This window comes from Carlito syrichta, unplaced genomic scaffold (genome assembly GCF_000164805.1).
Source record: "Carlito syrichta isolate Samal-C Ts95f unplaced genomic scaffold, Tarsius_syrichta-2.0.1 Scaffold316362, whole genome shotgun sequence".
NCBI lineage: Eukaryota > Metazoa > Chordata > Mammalia > Primates > Tarsiidae > Carlito > Carlito syrichta.
The window spans coordinates 1,568,202-1,583,264 of NW_007260458.1; the positions used below are offsets into that span (position 1 = coordinate 1,568,202).

At 35.7% G+C, this 15,063-nt stretch overlaps 1 protein-coding gene across 1 annotated transcript in view; it reads right to left on the bottom strand.

Moving 5' to 3' along the window:
* Nucleotides 1-15,063, bottom strand: part of ANO6 (anoctamin 6) — a 137,073-nt gene that overhangs the window by 74,567 nt on the left and 47,443 nt on the right. Inside the window, exons 4-6 of the mRNA XM_008074185.2 lie at nt 2,277-2,342; nt 1,061-1,348; nt 736-849 (exon numbers count right to left, since the gene is read on the bottom strand). Coding sequence (XP_008072376.2) covers nt 736-849; nt 1,061-1,348; nt 2,277-2,342 — 468 coding nt within the window. The remainder of the gene's footprint in view (nt 1-735; nt 850-1,060; nt 1,349-2,276; nt 2,343-15,063) is intronic.

A 15,063-nucleotide genomic window follows, 5' to 3' on the forward strand; every position in this document is an offset into this window, starting at 1 on the left:
GAGATACTGTCAGCTAGAGGAATACTTCTGAATTTGAGAAGTTGCAGTAGTCTCAGAATATAGTCCTTAAAAATGTCAATCTGGTGTAGTGCCATTGTGATAACAACCCAGACAGATGCCTTTTTAAAAGCCCTGGGATATTCCAGGTGACAATCTGAAAATGGTATTTCAGATGAGGGAGAAATATCTATGTAACAGAAAAGAATAAATGAGAAGAGCTAACATGTATTTTGCTTATAAATAACACTTTTCTGGCTAATAATGACACCTATTAGTAATTATGAAAATAGCCAACACTTATACAGTCCTTATTATATGTTAGTACATTTGACATGGGTTGATTTAATCTTCCTAACTCTATGAGGTAGGTACTATTATTATATCCATTTTACTGAGGCTAAATGACTTTTACAAAGACATGCAGCTGGAAAGGGGCACAGCAGGTATTCTGGCCTTAAAAACGCTAATACAAAGTAACTGCTAATCTGTACACTTTGCACATTAACTGTGAGAGAGATACTGTTTCTTCATTCATTCACTCCTTTAAACTGAGTACCTTCTCCATGCTTGGGATCCATCTGTGAACAAAATGACTTCATTCTCTGCCCTAAATGAGGTTGTGTTTTGCAGTATTTTACCAAGGAGGAAGTTTAACGTGAGGAAAGTTTACCCTCTCAATTGTTAACGCCAGAGTGGACAGCAGACCTTTTATCTCATTTTTGTCTTTTAACTTACATCGTGGAGAGGGAAAGCTGCCTTATAAATCCCAGAGTTTACAAGTCTGTTGATCCCAAACTTGTTAACGTTGTTCATCACTTGATACTTAACCCGGGAGAGGATGAAGTAAACCTAAAAAGATTCCAAAATAGAGCTTATGATGGACATAGTGTAAATAACCAATCCAATAATTGTTTACTACTGCAACAGGAATATGTACTCCTATGTCTTCTCTTTCTTTTTGCAGCCTTTTAAAACAAAACTAAGTCAACCAAACCACTAAACATTTAACAGCAGGTTCCAAATCACTCCAAGACAGCAACTAAATTTGGTTTAGACTTACAATGCGGCTTCTGGTGGCTGGATTAAAGAAGGCATCTCTATCGAGAATGTAAAAATCATTCATCCGGTTCTTTTCAAATGGAGCAGTGAAGAACTCCTGTTCTGGCTTGATGATACTCTCATCCACGCTGAGGATTTTGGAAAACCAGTTGAGTCTACCAAAGGCTGAGGACCGGTTTTTCAGATCATTGGGTTTCAGAGGCAATTTGATGTGCATGATCTCAGCATATGTACATAATACCTCCCACGGTGCATGCACTTTTACAAATACAAGCTTGTCATCCAAAACCTACATTGGAAGAACAAAAGCAAAGACCAGGAAACCAAACCAACAATTTTCACAATTTCAAAACATAGATTTTTCTTATGTTGTTGGTAATTAAAAAAAAAATACATGTACATAAAGAACATCAGTAAAAGCGAAGATACAATAAAAACAGATTTGCAAATCATCATAAATTTTTGTCTTAAAAATAAGTTCTTAGTTTGAATTGAGTAATTCACATCATTACCATAGTTCTTTCATAAAATTGTAAAAATAGTTTATAAAATGCAGAAAACCAAACTTGTTAATATGTCCATCACTCCATCCAAATTAGTGATTGAAAAAACATCAGACTATTCACTGCAGTGCTGTTGTAATGAAAATTTTTTAATCTTCTAAACCTAGAATGGACTGCTTATTATATATCTGTGTAATATCATGTATGTGACCATTAAAATTTCAAAGAATCATTTTTTATTGATCAAAATATACTTGTTATATATTTTTTAAAAAGTAAATGTAAAACTGTGAAATGATATTTCCTTTTTGAAAGGGAAATATATATATTTGAGAAATATGTTTAGAAGGATTACAAGGCTATTTCTGGACAACTAAGACACAAATGATTCTTATTTTCCCTATTCTTACATTTTCTAATTTTTATCATAAATTATTGTTGTATAATAAAAAACCTTTTAAAAACCTCTTAAAGTTAGAAAATAATCATCCATACATTCATTCATTATAAAATTTTTTGGCTTTTAAAAAGATCTACTGACTTCATAAAAAAAAAATCCATTTTATACAATGCAGATTTTGATGGACTCTCTTCCCAGTCTATGATGAATGCATGGCAGGGCTGCTTGTTTCTAATGCCATTCCAATATTCCAAGTGGCATGCAGGGTCCAAGAACAATGGTCAGCCAAGGGCTGAAAAGGAACCAACACTTACTGATCTTGTGGCTTCCAGCTGCAGGCCATGACAGATAAGGTTAGATTCGTATGCTTGTCTTTTTCTCTGTCAAAAGAAATTGGAATATATGTTAGACCTTTAGTTTTACCAAAGGCAGAAAAAAAGCTTTTTTTAAAAGAAAAAAATAAAAAACCCAAACTAGTTTGGACCTGATAAAGAAATACATCTGCTCCAAATGGAACAGAAGCATTGAAGCAACTCCCACTGCTGGTGATTTGTGAGTGCTGGAATCCCATAGACAGCTGTGAAGTGGACTTGGACTTCCTGAGCACCCTGAAAGGCCCATGGACGTCCCAGTGGAGTTTCAGCCATTTGAGGTACACAAAAGCCTCCTGCTTTGGCACAATCCCAAGGACTTTTTGGCCCATAAGAGCACACAAATGAAGCTTTTTGACATCACATTTACTGATGTCATTTTCCAAAGTTGAAGATTTCAGATTTTAAAAATTTGATTTTCTCAGCTAGGTGCAATGGCTCACACCTGTATCAGTAGGCTTTGGGAGGATGAGGTGGGAGGACTGCTTGAGCCCAGGAATTCGAGACCAGATCAGGGAATATAGTGAGACTTCGTCTCTATAAAAAATTAAAAGTTTTTAAGAATTAGCTGGGCATGGTGGCACATATCTGTAGTCCCAGCTACTCGAGAGGCTGAGGCGGGAGGATTGCCTGAGACCAGGAGGTCGAGGCTATGGTGAGCCATGTTCATGCCACTGCACTCCCGCCGCTGTGACAGAGACTCCAACTTAAAAAAAAAAATCTGATTTCCATACCAGATATTCAAATGATTCTATTACTGACTACATATATAGTTCATTCTCTGGATTCCTTGACCAAATTAAATAAAACAACACAGACAATTTTGGCAAACTCAAAGGAATTTTTTCTCTCTCTGCAGGACTAAATGAAGCTATATATATCTAAATCTACAACAATAGAAAATTGATAATATATCTGTCTATGTTACATGGCCATTCAAATGATACAATGTATAATGTATTTATTGATATCAAATTCTAGATAGCTAGGCTTTTACCAAGCCATGCCCAAAGTTATGAAACACATAAAAGTGGAATCTTTTTTAAAAGAATACTTTTGATGATGAAACAGTTATGATGCTTTGTGAAATGAAGAAAATGAGTGGACACAGGTTAAGAACACAAACTCTGCTATGGTTTGAATGTGCACCCCAAAAAGCACGTGTTGGAAATGTAACCCACAATACAACAGTGTTGTTTGTAGTGGGGCCTAATGAGAGCTGATCAGACCACGAAGGCAAAGTTAACAAATTAAAGATGTAATCACTGGAGTGGGTTCATTATCATGCAATGGGCTCCTTTAAAGTTTGACTCTTTTTTGTTTGCTTCTTCCCCTACTCCTAGTTCTTTCACCATGGGATGATGCAGCAAGAATGCCCTCACCAGATGCCAACCCTTGTGATCTTAAAACCTATGAGAGAAAACTTAAACTCTGCCTCATTTTCTTCCTCTCTCAAATGAAGAAAACCTCACTAATTTCCTTTTTAGGTTCTTGAGAGGATATGATTTAAACCCATACAGCACATGAACTAGAATTTCTATTTTCACAGTGATAGGAGATAAATTGGACCAAGCCTTCACTGAAGACAACCGTAAAAGCTGGGTGGAATTATTTTTTAAAAAAACTTCAGCAGTTCACAAGATTGAGAGGAATTGCTGGTCCAGGTCTAGAGCACCCAGTAGGTCACTCTCCGTGGCAAGCAGCACTCATGATCTGCCCACTGTGAAGGGGCCAAGGAGGGGCTGAGCTGCTATGCTACAAATGGTGTCTAGAACATCAAAGGTACTTCATAAATGGGAAGTACTTACTGTATGAAAAAGACCAAAGGTCAAAGGCAAAAAAACTTACCTGGCATTTGGCTAAATTTGAATCCAAGTGGAATCCCTAATGCATTATGTGGTGTTCCTCACACCCAACACCTAACTTCCACACTAACATACTCTGCAGTTAACCTAAATTCCTTTCTTACAGCAAAAACAGCAGCCAATCACTGGGAACTCCCGCAGATCTTTCTTTCTACCTATCAGTAGCTGGACTACGGATGGTGTCTAGAACATAAAAGGCACTTTGTGAATGGGAAGTAAGTGACAGAGGTACATCATTTTCTTCTCTCTTTTTGAGCCTACTTTGGCAATACCTCCTCTTTTCTCTTCATTGCTTTTACTCCTCAGCTGACAAACACCTCAAGTGTTTCCTATTCTTAAGAATATTAAATCCTCCCATGGCCCTGCTTTCTGTTCAATTACCACCCCCATCCCCAGAGATGTTTGTCTTTTAACCTTGATCATTAGCACTTAGAACAGGCCTATAACAGAGTAAGCATGGGATAAATGATGAATGAATAAACTGAGTGAATGGTGGATCGATGGCTGCACCTGCTATGTAGGAATGGACTAAGGAGTACAAATTACTGCAGTGTAGCAACTGAGCTCCCTCGTCCTGAGTCCCTAAATTTTCCATGAACTTTTACCTATGGGAATCACAAGACATGGTAGAGGAGAGATACCATTTAACTGTGAAATGTACTGGTACCAGATAGACAGCACAGGGGCATGCAGAGCATGAAGTGATTCCCAGACACTTTGGAGTCTGAGTTACTAGATGACAAAAGGGGTGAGGTTCAGGGAGCCCAGAATGAACCAGCTCCACAGGAGGGCAATTCTGCCCTCAAACACACCAAACACAAACTACCCCTTGTCTTAGTTGTATCAGCTGCATCCACCATGAATGCAACATGCTGAACCTTGTAAGTCAGATATGCACCTTCTCTGTGGCATTTCCAAATTGAGGCTGCAACTCCTCATCACCTTCCTGGGATTCCCTCCTCTCACATTTTGCTCTATCAATCCCATTAGCTCTTGCAGCTTTGGTTTTCTCTTAATCCTGGGCACAGTGATAGATTCAGAATAAAAATTCAAATGCTGGTTCTGTTACTTACTAACTCTGTGATGCTGGGCAAATAACCAACTCTATAAGCATCAATGACTTCATCTTGGGGTTGTTCTAAGGATTAAATATGATTGTGGGCATAAAGTACTCAACACGATGCTTGGCATACAAGCCTTGAAGATATGTTAGGCATCTCTGTCTTCCAACATGCTTAACTTCCCTTATTCCTAAAAACAAACAAACAAACAAATCCTCTCTATCCTGCAGGCCTTAGAGGCTCACCATCTTTCTTAATACCAAACATCTGACAAAACAGGCAACCCCACTCACTGTGCCTCCACATGATGCTCCCAATGATGCTTTAGTCCCTCCAGTGAGTTTTGCTGGAACTCTAGAAGACTGTCGTTAATTCCGAATCACCCAGTCTAACCCTTCTTGACTCTTCTATACCACTTGGCCACCCTGGTCCTCAGGCTAACCTCTCTGATATCTGATGGATATGTATCCTTTTCATTCTCTGAAGGAGATAAAAACATCTTTTGATCTCTTTTGCCCCATTTGTGTGTGTAATAAAGGAGGTCGCTGATCAGAGTGTGTGATACATTGAATATCACAGATACAGAAAACATTAGAAATATTTCTCTCCTATCTCATTTTAAGGGCTTAATAACATCCTCTCAGAGAGGTGTACTGTAACTTACTTAGCCAACCTCAAATGGCGGTTCCTAATTTCCCACAATTATGAAAAATCTTTGTGCAGCCATTATTTCCTCAGGATAAAGTCCTAAAGTAAAACGGCTAAATCAGAGTATATTCAATTTTAAGTTCTTTAATATGTTTTGCTGTGCTGCCCTCCAGAAAAGTTGTACTAATTTATCTTATTTTAGGTCTTATCTAGTTCTTTACAAAGAACTCCTGAGATATTTACTTGATTTCTCTCAGAATAATTGGTAGACCTTGGAGTTTGTCTATAATGCCCTCTATTTTACCACCGACTATAAATACTTAAACAGTTGAATCTAGGATAGGACATTTTTATTTGCTTAAATATGTTAATATATCACCTTGGTGTTACTTTAATAAGACCGTTCTTGTTATTTTCCTTTAAGCATGGCAATTCACAAAGAACCAGTGGGATATTTTAAAAATTGATCAAACCAGTTTTCTTGGTTTGTCAGGTAGCTAAAGTAAATTAGCATATGTGCTATATTTGTCAAACAGGCACATATCATGAAAAGACTGCTTGCTTAAGAAAAAATTGCTTAAGTCTATTTAATATGAAATCATCAACTTTATTTCACTATAGAATGTACACTTGGATAAGTAATAGTGTTCTTGACATTTAAGAAATTAGGGTGGAACTATCTTCCATGTTAAAAACGAAAGATAATTAATATTTCATATTGGCTGACATAGCCAATCCTCAATAAATATTTGCAGAATAAATGAGTATCTGAGGACACACAACTTTTAACTAAAAATTACTTATGTACCTTATTAGAAAACCTTATATATAAAAACCTAAAGCTAGCCTATAGTCTATGATCTATATTTGGCAATACAAGATGATTAAACTAGACTCTGGCTTAAAAAAAAAAAAAAGCCTAGACATAAATTAAATTGTGCTGCAAATTCCTATATCTCTAGGGGAGGAAATTAATCTGCAATGCAACCAGATCTTTTTTTTTAACCAACTAGAATTCTAATAAAGCCAAGTGACCGTCATTATCAAGGATTTATGTACATCACACACACACATAGAAAAGGCCTGTGATTCTATCCCTGCTAGTGGAGAATGGTACTGGGGCTTCAAAGTGAAAAAGGACAAGAGCACCTATCACACTCCAGAAACTGGAATTTTATTCATACCTCTTTTGAGAGGTTAATAAAGCTGTCAGAGAAATAAAGAATAAAGCAATCAAACTCACAAAGGACAGACCGGCATAATTAAGGAAGCGTTCTGTCCCTAAGCACCTCAGATTACACATTACACATCTCATTTGGCTTAATAAATTCATTGTCGTGAAAGACTTACTTGTGAATTATACGGTAATAATACTGATTGCAAACACCAATATCTACCATTTTATATCACCCAGATTTTTCAGTGTAAAAAGCAGAAACGGCAATGTCTAAGAAGTAAAATTAATGAATATGCTGTGATGATAAAGTACAAATCAGTTGGGATTAATGAAATACATGAATAGATTGATTTCAAATAGTCTCATGGCTTTGTTAGGCAAAGTACTGACAGTGCTGTCACTGTATTTTCAACATGCCAATCTTTTCTAAGCCAACAAAGATGCATGAGGAATAAGTCAAAGGTACTTAATTTGTGAAAAAATTACTGTCTAATTACTCTAAGTGCTATTTATTAGTTATATATCATGTGCTCCAGAAGGTTTGGTAAGCAGAATAAATTATTTAATCGAGATTCAATTTAAATGTGTGTGTTGGCAATAAAACATTTAATGTTAGTGGACTGATCTGATGAGAAATTCACTCAAGTGGGTAATGTGTGTGTTCACAGGGGACAGAAAACAGATGAGCATTTTAAAAGATAAGCATAAAATGTAACTGAATATTTAGTTGACGTTCACTTCAAAATACACCTTTTAAATTAATAGTTTTGATATAATTACAAAAGAAGTAAATGCTCATTGTGGGTAACTTAGAAAACACATTTTCTGAGAAGAAAAAACAAAGCAAAACATAATTCACTGCCACAATAACTACTGTAAACATTTTGGTAAAGTGCTTTCCAAACTTATCTGCTTATAAGAACTTGGAGAGCTTATTTTAAAAAGGAGATTCTTAGGCCCCTCTCCTGGAAACACTGACTCAGGAGGTATGGAGTGGGTCTGGACAATCTATTTTTAACAAGTAACCCAGGTGACTCTTCTCATCAGACAAGTATAAGAAATACTGTTTTCAGGACCCCTATCTATCCCCATACACAAAAATTAACTCCAAATGGATCAGAGACCTAAATGTAAAACCTCAAACCATAAGAACCTAGAAAATGAAGGACATACCCTCATGGAAATCGGAACTGGCATCCAATTCCTGAACAAAACCCGAAACCCATAGGTCATAAGAGAGAAGATAGACAAGTGGGACCGTATCAAACTGACAAGCTTCTGCAAAGCCAAAGAAACCATCAAGAGAGCAGGGAGACAGCCTACAGACTGGGAAAAAGTATTTGCCAACACCAGGTCTGACAAAGGCTTAACATCTTGGATCTACAAGGAACTCAAATGTGCTGCAAAGAAAAAAACAACCCCATTGTCAAATGGGCAAAAGATATGAACAGACACTTCACAAAGGAAGACATCTGAGCAGCCAACAGACACAGGAAGAAGTGTTCAACCTCACTAATCATCAGGGAGATGCAAATCAAAACCATACTGAGATACCACCTAACTCCAGTCAGAATGGCAATTATCAATAACTCAAAAAATAACAGCTGCTGGAGAGTGTGTGGCGAAAAGGGAACACCTCTACACTGTTGGTGGGAGTGCAAACTAGTGCAACCTCTGTGGAAAGCAGCGTGGTGATTCCTAAAAGCTCTAAATATCAACCTCCCATATGACCCCGCAATCCCCCTACTGGGAATATATCCTGAAGAACTCAAATCACTCCATGAAAAAGATACCTGCACACGTATGTTTATCACAGCATTGTTCACAATAGCAAGAACCTGGAAGCAACCATGCTGTCCATCAAAAGAGGACTGGATTAAAAAATGTGGTGCATATACACGATGGAATACTACACAGCCATAAAAAAGAACAAAATCATGAATTTCGCAGCAACCTGGATGGAACTAGAGTCTATAATACTGAGTGACCTCTCACAGAAACAAAGATCTGAGTATCACATGTTCTCACGCATATAGTGGACCTTGCACATCCAATGTAATACTATAAGAAAATGACTGACAGTAGTGGGAAACTATGGGGGGGTAAGGGAGATGGGATTAATGGTAGTAAATATCTGTCTGGGGAGGAGGAGACACCTCTTATCAACAAGGGTGCCTGAACGAAGCATATTTGTATACCTAACCCTTAACTGTACCCCACAATACCATAATAAAAAATACTGATTATAAAAAAAAGGCAAACACCTTTCTAAAAAAAAGTATGTGATAAAATGCATATGTTAATTATCCAAATTTTGCCTTTCCAGAGTGTTAATATGTTATACATAAAATACATACATACAATTTTCATATCTCAATTAAAACATATAAATAAATAGTTCAACAACAACTAAATAAATAAATAAAGTGTTTCTGAATTAATTAAAAAAAGAAGTACTGTTTTCTAGGACACAGATTTTCTGTACATACATGCATATATACAGGTACACACAAGCAGCTACCCTTTTGTGATTATTTATCCCCATCAAGGCTGTTCTATATGAGAATTTGGTGTAATTTATTTTTGCCAACCCTATATCCTTTCACAGATGACCATTTACAAAAGAGAGGCACAGAGCAAATGACAGTCTCTGCATTCAAATCTAAGGCCAGACCTCAGGAGAAGCAATTAGAAAAAGCATTTTCTCTTCTCCACAGTTTTGCAAACATATTGCTAAGGCCCTAGGTAAGGTGAAAAGTAACAATCAGATTTTACTTTTCAGGATTTCATTGTCCTCTTTTGTTTTTAAGGTTTGAGCCACGGGATACTTTTCATTTTGGAAATAAGCAAGGTTTGGATTTATTGCTCTTGTACCAAGTATTCACAAATAAAGCCAAACATGCTTATAACAGCAACACATTTCATACCTGTACTTTGAAAATGCTAATTCTAATTTAATTTATTCCTTTTTACCTACAATCTCAGTAGAAGAGAGAAGGCTCACAAAGAAAAAGACAGGAATATAAAGTTCCCTCTGCATTAGTAAAAAATATCAAGGAGTTGAAGATAGACCTGATTTCACTCTCCAAAACAAAAGAAAGAACACCTATTGAAAGTTATCTGGGAAGGTGAGACTACTCAACACTGCTTCTTTAGCTCTTATTAACCTATCTTTATATGGGCTTAAAATTTCTAATTCTATCTTCATTTTATTTTTCTGGTCTTTATATTTCTGCTGTAATTCCTGGCAAATTTTTTTACACTGTTCTGATTGTTCATAATCATCCCCACCTTCTCCTATCCTTTTATTTCTTCAGTTTGGAGAAGGCAAGCTGAATTTTTAGTCGATGCAATCATGGCTTCCCCTTTATGAGGCTCCATGGGATACATTTCTCTCCAGAGTTTCTTCCTATGGAGTACCATATTTCTTCTCAACAACCAGTTTTGTTTTTAGTGTATTGGAACTTTAAAATATGTTATTTATAATATCCTTTTATTTTCTTTGGCAACTAGGAAGCTAAGAAGCAAATTTGTAGCTGATCTCTAACTTCTGGACAAGACCTTATAATTAATAATGAATTATCTTATTATTCTGACATATGGCTTCATTTTATTTTTCTGGCCTTTATATTTCTTTCACTCTTACTTACTAATTAATTACTTTTGTTCTTGATATATTTCTGTAAGCAACTTTAAATACTTTTTTTGACTTTCCTTCTAATATTTCCATAATTATTTATTTTTGTTGATCTATAAAAATTATACACCATGTACATACTGTTTTACATCATATAAGCCTAAATCAAGTTGATTAACCTTGACTTCACACCGTTATTTTTTTGTGGTTCTTACCACAAAATCTTCTCTCCAGCAATTTTCAAGAATCGCTGTTATTAACCATATTACCAAGTTGTGCAATAATTTTCTGGAACATATTCCTTCTAACTAAAATATTATATCCTTTGACCAATATCTCCCTAACATCCTCTCCACTCCCAGATAATCAACAATCTACTATCTACTTCTATAAGTTCAACTTTTTTACACTTCGTATATAAAATCAAATGCTTTTAAATAAATTATAAATGAAGTCATGCATCACTTAATGATAGGGATGCATTCTGAGAAATTTGCTGTTAGGCAATTTTGTTCTCGTGTGAACATGATACAGTGTAATTCCACAAATGTAGATGGTGCAGCTATATGGTATAGGCTGTAGTTCCTAGGCTACAAACCTGTACAGCATGTTACTATACTGAATACTGTAGATAATTGCAACACAATGGTAAGTGTTTGTATATCTAAACATAGAAAAGGTACAGACTTGGAAGTTGCTCTGGGTGAATCCATGAGTGAACAGAGAGTGAATGTAAACGTCAAAGACATTAGTGTACATTACTATAGACTTTATAAACACTGTACACTTTGCTTAAGACACAAACACATTGTATAGCTGAACAAAAGTATTTTCTTTCCTTCTATCCCTATCCCATAAATTTTTTTTTGATTTTTAACTTTTTAATTTTTTTGTTAAAAGCTAAGACATAAACACATGCATTAGCCTAGGGTCAGGATCACCAATATCACTGTCTCTCACCTCTACACCTTGTCCCACCACTGGAAGGTATTCAGAGGCAATAACAAATATAGAGGTGTCATCGCCTATGATGATAATGTCTTCTTGCCTGAGGCTGTTTTACAGTTAACTTTTTAATTTTTATAAGTAGAAGTACACTCTAAAATAATGATACAAAATATAGTATAATAAAAACCAGTAGCATAGTCATTTATCACCATTATCAAGTATAATGCAGTATACACAACTGTATGTGCTATACTGGCAGTGCAGTAGGTTTGTTTACACCACAAACATGAGAGTAATGCATTTGGCTATGATGTTAAGGTTGCTGCAGCATCATTGTGCAATAAGAATTGTTCAACTCAGGCTGGGCTCGGTGGCTCAGCCTGCAATCTCAGTGTTTTGGGAGGCCGAGGTAAGTGGATCGCCTGAGCCCGCGGGTTTGATACCTGGGCAACTTGGCGAGACCTCATCTCTACAATAAATAAACAATTAGCCGGGCGTGATAGTGCAGTGCCTGTAGTTTCAGCTACTTGGAAGGCTGAGGCGGAAGGATTGTCGAGGCTGCCGTGGCCAGGAGTGGCCACTGCACTCCAGTCTGAGTGCCAGAGTGAGACTCCAACTCAAAAAAAAAAAGAATTGTTCAACTCTGTTATAATCTCATGGGGCCACCATGGTACATGTGAACCATCAATGAAATATCATTAAGTAACTTGTTACCGTAAATAAATAAACTAATGTAATATTAACATAAATAAGTATAGAGTTATTAACTATAAAAATTACATATTGCATGTTAAAGCCAATAACGAATGATGTTATCTATACTGTCAGTTTCCATCTTATTAGTTACAAATAACCAAATACTTAATGTATATAAGACTTAATGAAGAATCAGTCATGTAATCATCTCAACAGACACAAAAAAGTTTAATACTCAGTTATTATAAACTCAGTTATTATAGAAATGCTTAGTAATCTATTACTAAAAGGAACTCCTTTAACTTAAAAAAAAAAACAAAAAAACTACCGAAAATGTATAGCAAGTGTAGTGTTTAATGGTAAAATTTTAGAAACATTTCCATTATCAGGAACAATATAATGATAACTATCATGTGCTACTGCTTTTATTTCAGAGGTCACAGCCATTATACTTAGACAAAAAAAAAAGTATAAAGAGGAAAACTGTCATCATTTGTAGATAATAAGGTCTTCATCTGAGAAAACTTAAAAGCTGCATTGGAAACTAATAAAATTAAAAAGAGCTTATCAAGGTTCCTAAGCAATTTATAAAAATCAAGACTTCTTTACACACAGTAAATCACACTGTAACTGAAAATGCTTCTGACAACAGCAACAAGAGTTCAAAGTAACTGAGAAAAGTTAATAAAAATGTACATGAACTTCATTAACATTACAAGCTGAATGTTTTATTCAAAATGTTTGGGATTAGAAGTATTTTCAATTTCAGATTTTTGCAGAAATTGGAATATTTGCACTATACTTACTGGTCATGCATCTCAAATCTGAAAATCCAAAATGCTCCAGTGACCATTTCCTTTGATTTTGGAGCGCTTCAGATTTGGGATGCTCAACCTATATTATAAAGCTTTACTAAAGGATAGAGGATCTCAATAAATAGAGTGATTTACTGTGTCCATATCAAACATTTCCTAAGAGATCTCTAGATAAACCAGATTCTAAGAAAACAATTCTGGTTTCATGATGACTCATCTGAAACAATGGGTAATAGTTTTAAAAGTTCATAGGATCGATCTCAGCTTTGTCATAGATCCTGTGACCAATTAGTCAGCTGTCTCACAGTATTCAAAAATTCAAATAAAATAACCATATAAAGTAAGTTTGATCACTAATTTTTAAAAAATCCCTTATTTTACAGTCTCCATTGGCTAAATCCTTCTACCACACACTAAAGAATCCTTAAGGTCAGATATGACATACACATTTATACATCCATATATAAACTTTTTATCAACTTCAAAACTAGAAATTTTCCATCAACTTTTAGGAATTGATACATAAATTTAAAAAATAAGCAAATATAAAAGTAAAACATCCTGAAGATTGCTTGCACTGTTTTTGTGCTATCTAGACCTCTTCACCCTCTCTATCATGATCTGTATTATACCATTACTTGGTCATGAACACATCTGTTTGAAGGGAGGCAAGTGTCAGACAAAAAATTCAAAAGATCAATTCTGCCAATTGTTAGCAGTTCCAGCAAAAAGAAGTAGGAGGAACAAAGCAATTGCTAACAAAACTGAGCAAGAGGAGTTGGATAAATATATGGAAATTTGTTTTATGTAAAGTATCTTTGCACTTCCCAATATGGATCAAACATATTTAGATATATTTAATCATATACCGTGCCAGACACTGCTGGCTGCCTACCAAACAGCCATTCTCCCTTTGTTATTACTAAGAAAATTCTGATTGTTTTTCAGGTACTGGGTGATCAGACGATTTAAGAGATGAAGGTCCAATATTCATAAGTCTATGCTAATGATAACAATTCCATTCATCTTGCCAGTAGTTGATTTTAAACCTGTGATAGACAATGAACTGTGCAGGAAAGTCTGCTAAGGGCCCTTCTAGAGGAGCCTTCCTCTTTCTTTAAAAAAAAAAGGCCCTGGGAAAGAGCTTTCCCTCTTTCTACCTCTGGCTACCTGGAGTTGCAGCAACTATCTGCAGCCAATTTAAGAAGAGTCAATGATGCTCTTCTTCAATGCACTAAGGATGGCAGGGCATCACTTAACCCCCAAATGACTCTATCTCTGGACTACTTCTTAAATGAGAAAATAATTATTTCCTTCTCGCACTGAAGCCATTTTGAGTTTGGCTTTCCTGTTACTTACAATATGGAACATTCAAACTGATTCTGTACCAGACTAAACAAGTGCTTGTTGTTTTAACAACTTATAATCATCCCCATGCAAAATCCAAATGAAAACGGTTTATGTTTTTTAAAGGAAGGTAGTATGTTTCTGAAGTGTACTCACTAGTATAAATGGATATGCTCTTTGATAGTTTGGCTAGAAAGGTATTTCCTCATTTGCTCAAGGGATGATACTGCCTTTTAAAATTCTCTGTATTTTTGGTGTTTATGGCCCTATCACTTCTATCTTTCTCCAGGCCTGAAAAAGTATTTAACAATACTTTTTAGATAAACCCTGGCAAAGTCAACCTTGGTGTTGCCTTAGGAAATCAATATGATTTACACATAAATTTCTTCTTTCAAAAAAACCAGGATTTTGAAATTGCTTTTCCTTGGTACTGTCCTAAATCCTGCATAAGGCCTGACAAGAAGTATGATGGAACTCACAAATGTTTTCCCAATTAATAAAAATGGGATTCAAAAGCTGAGCTTTGAATTTTGGTC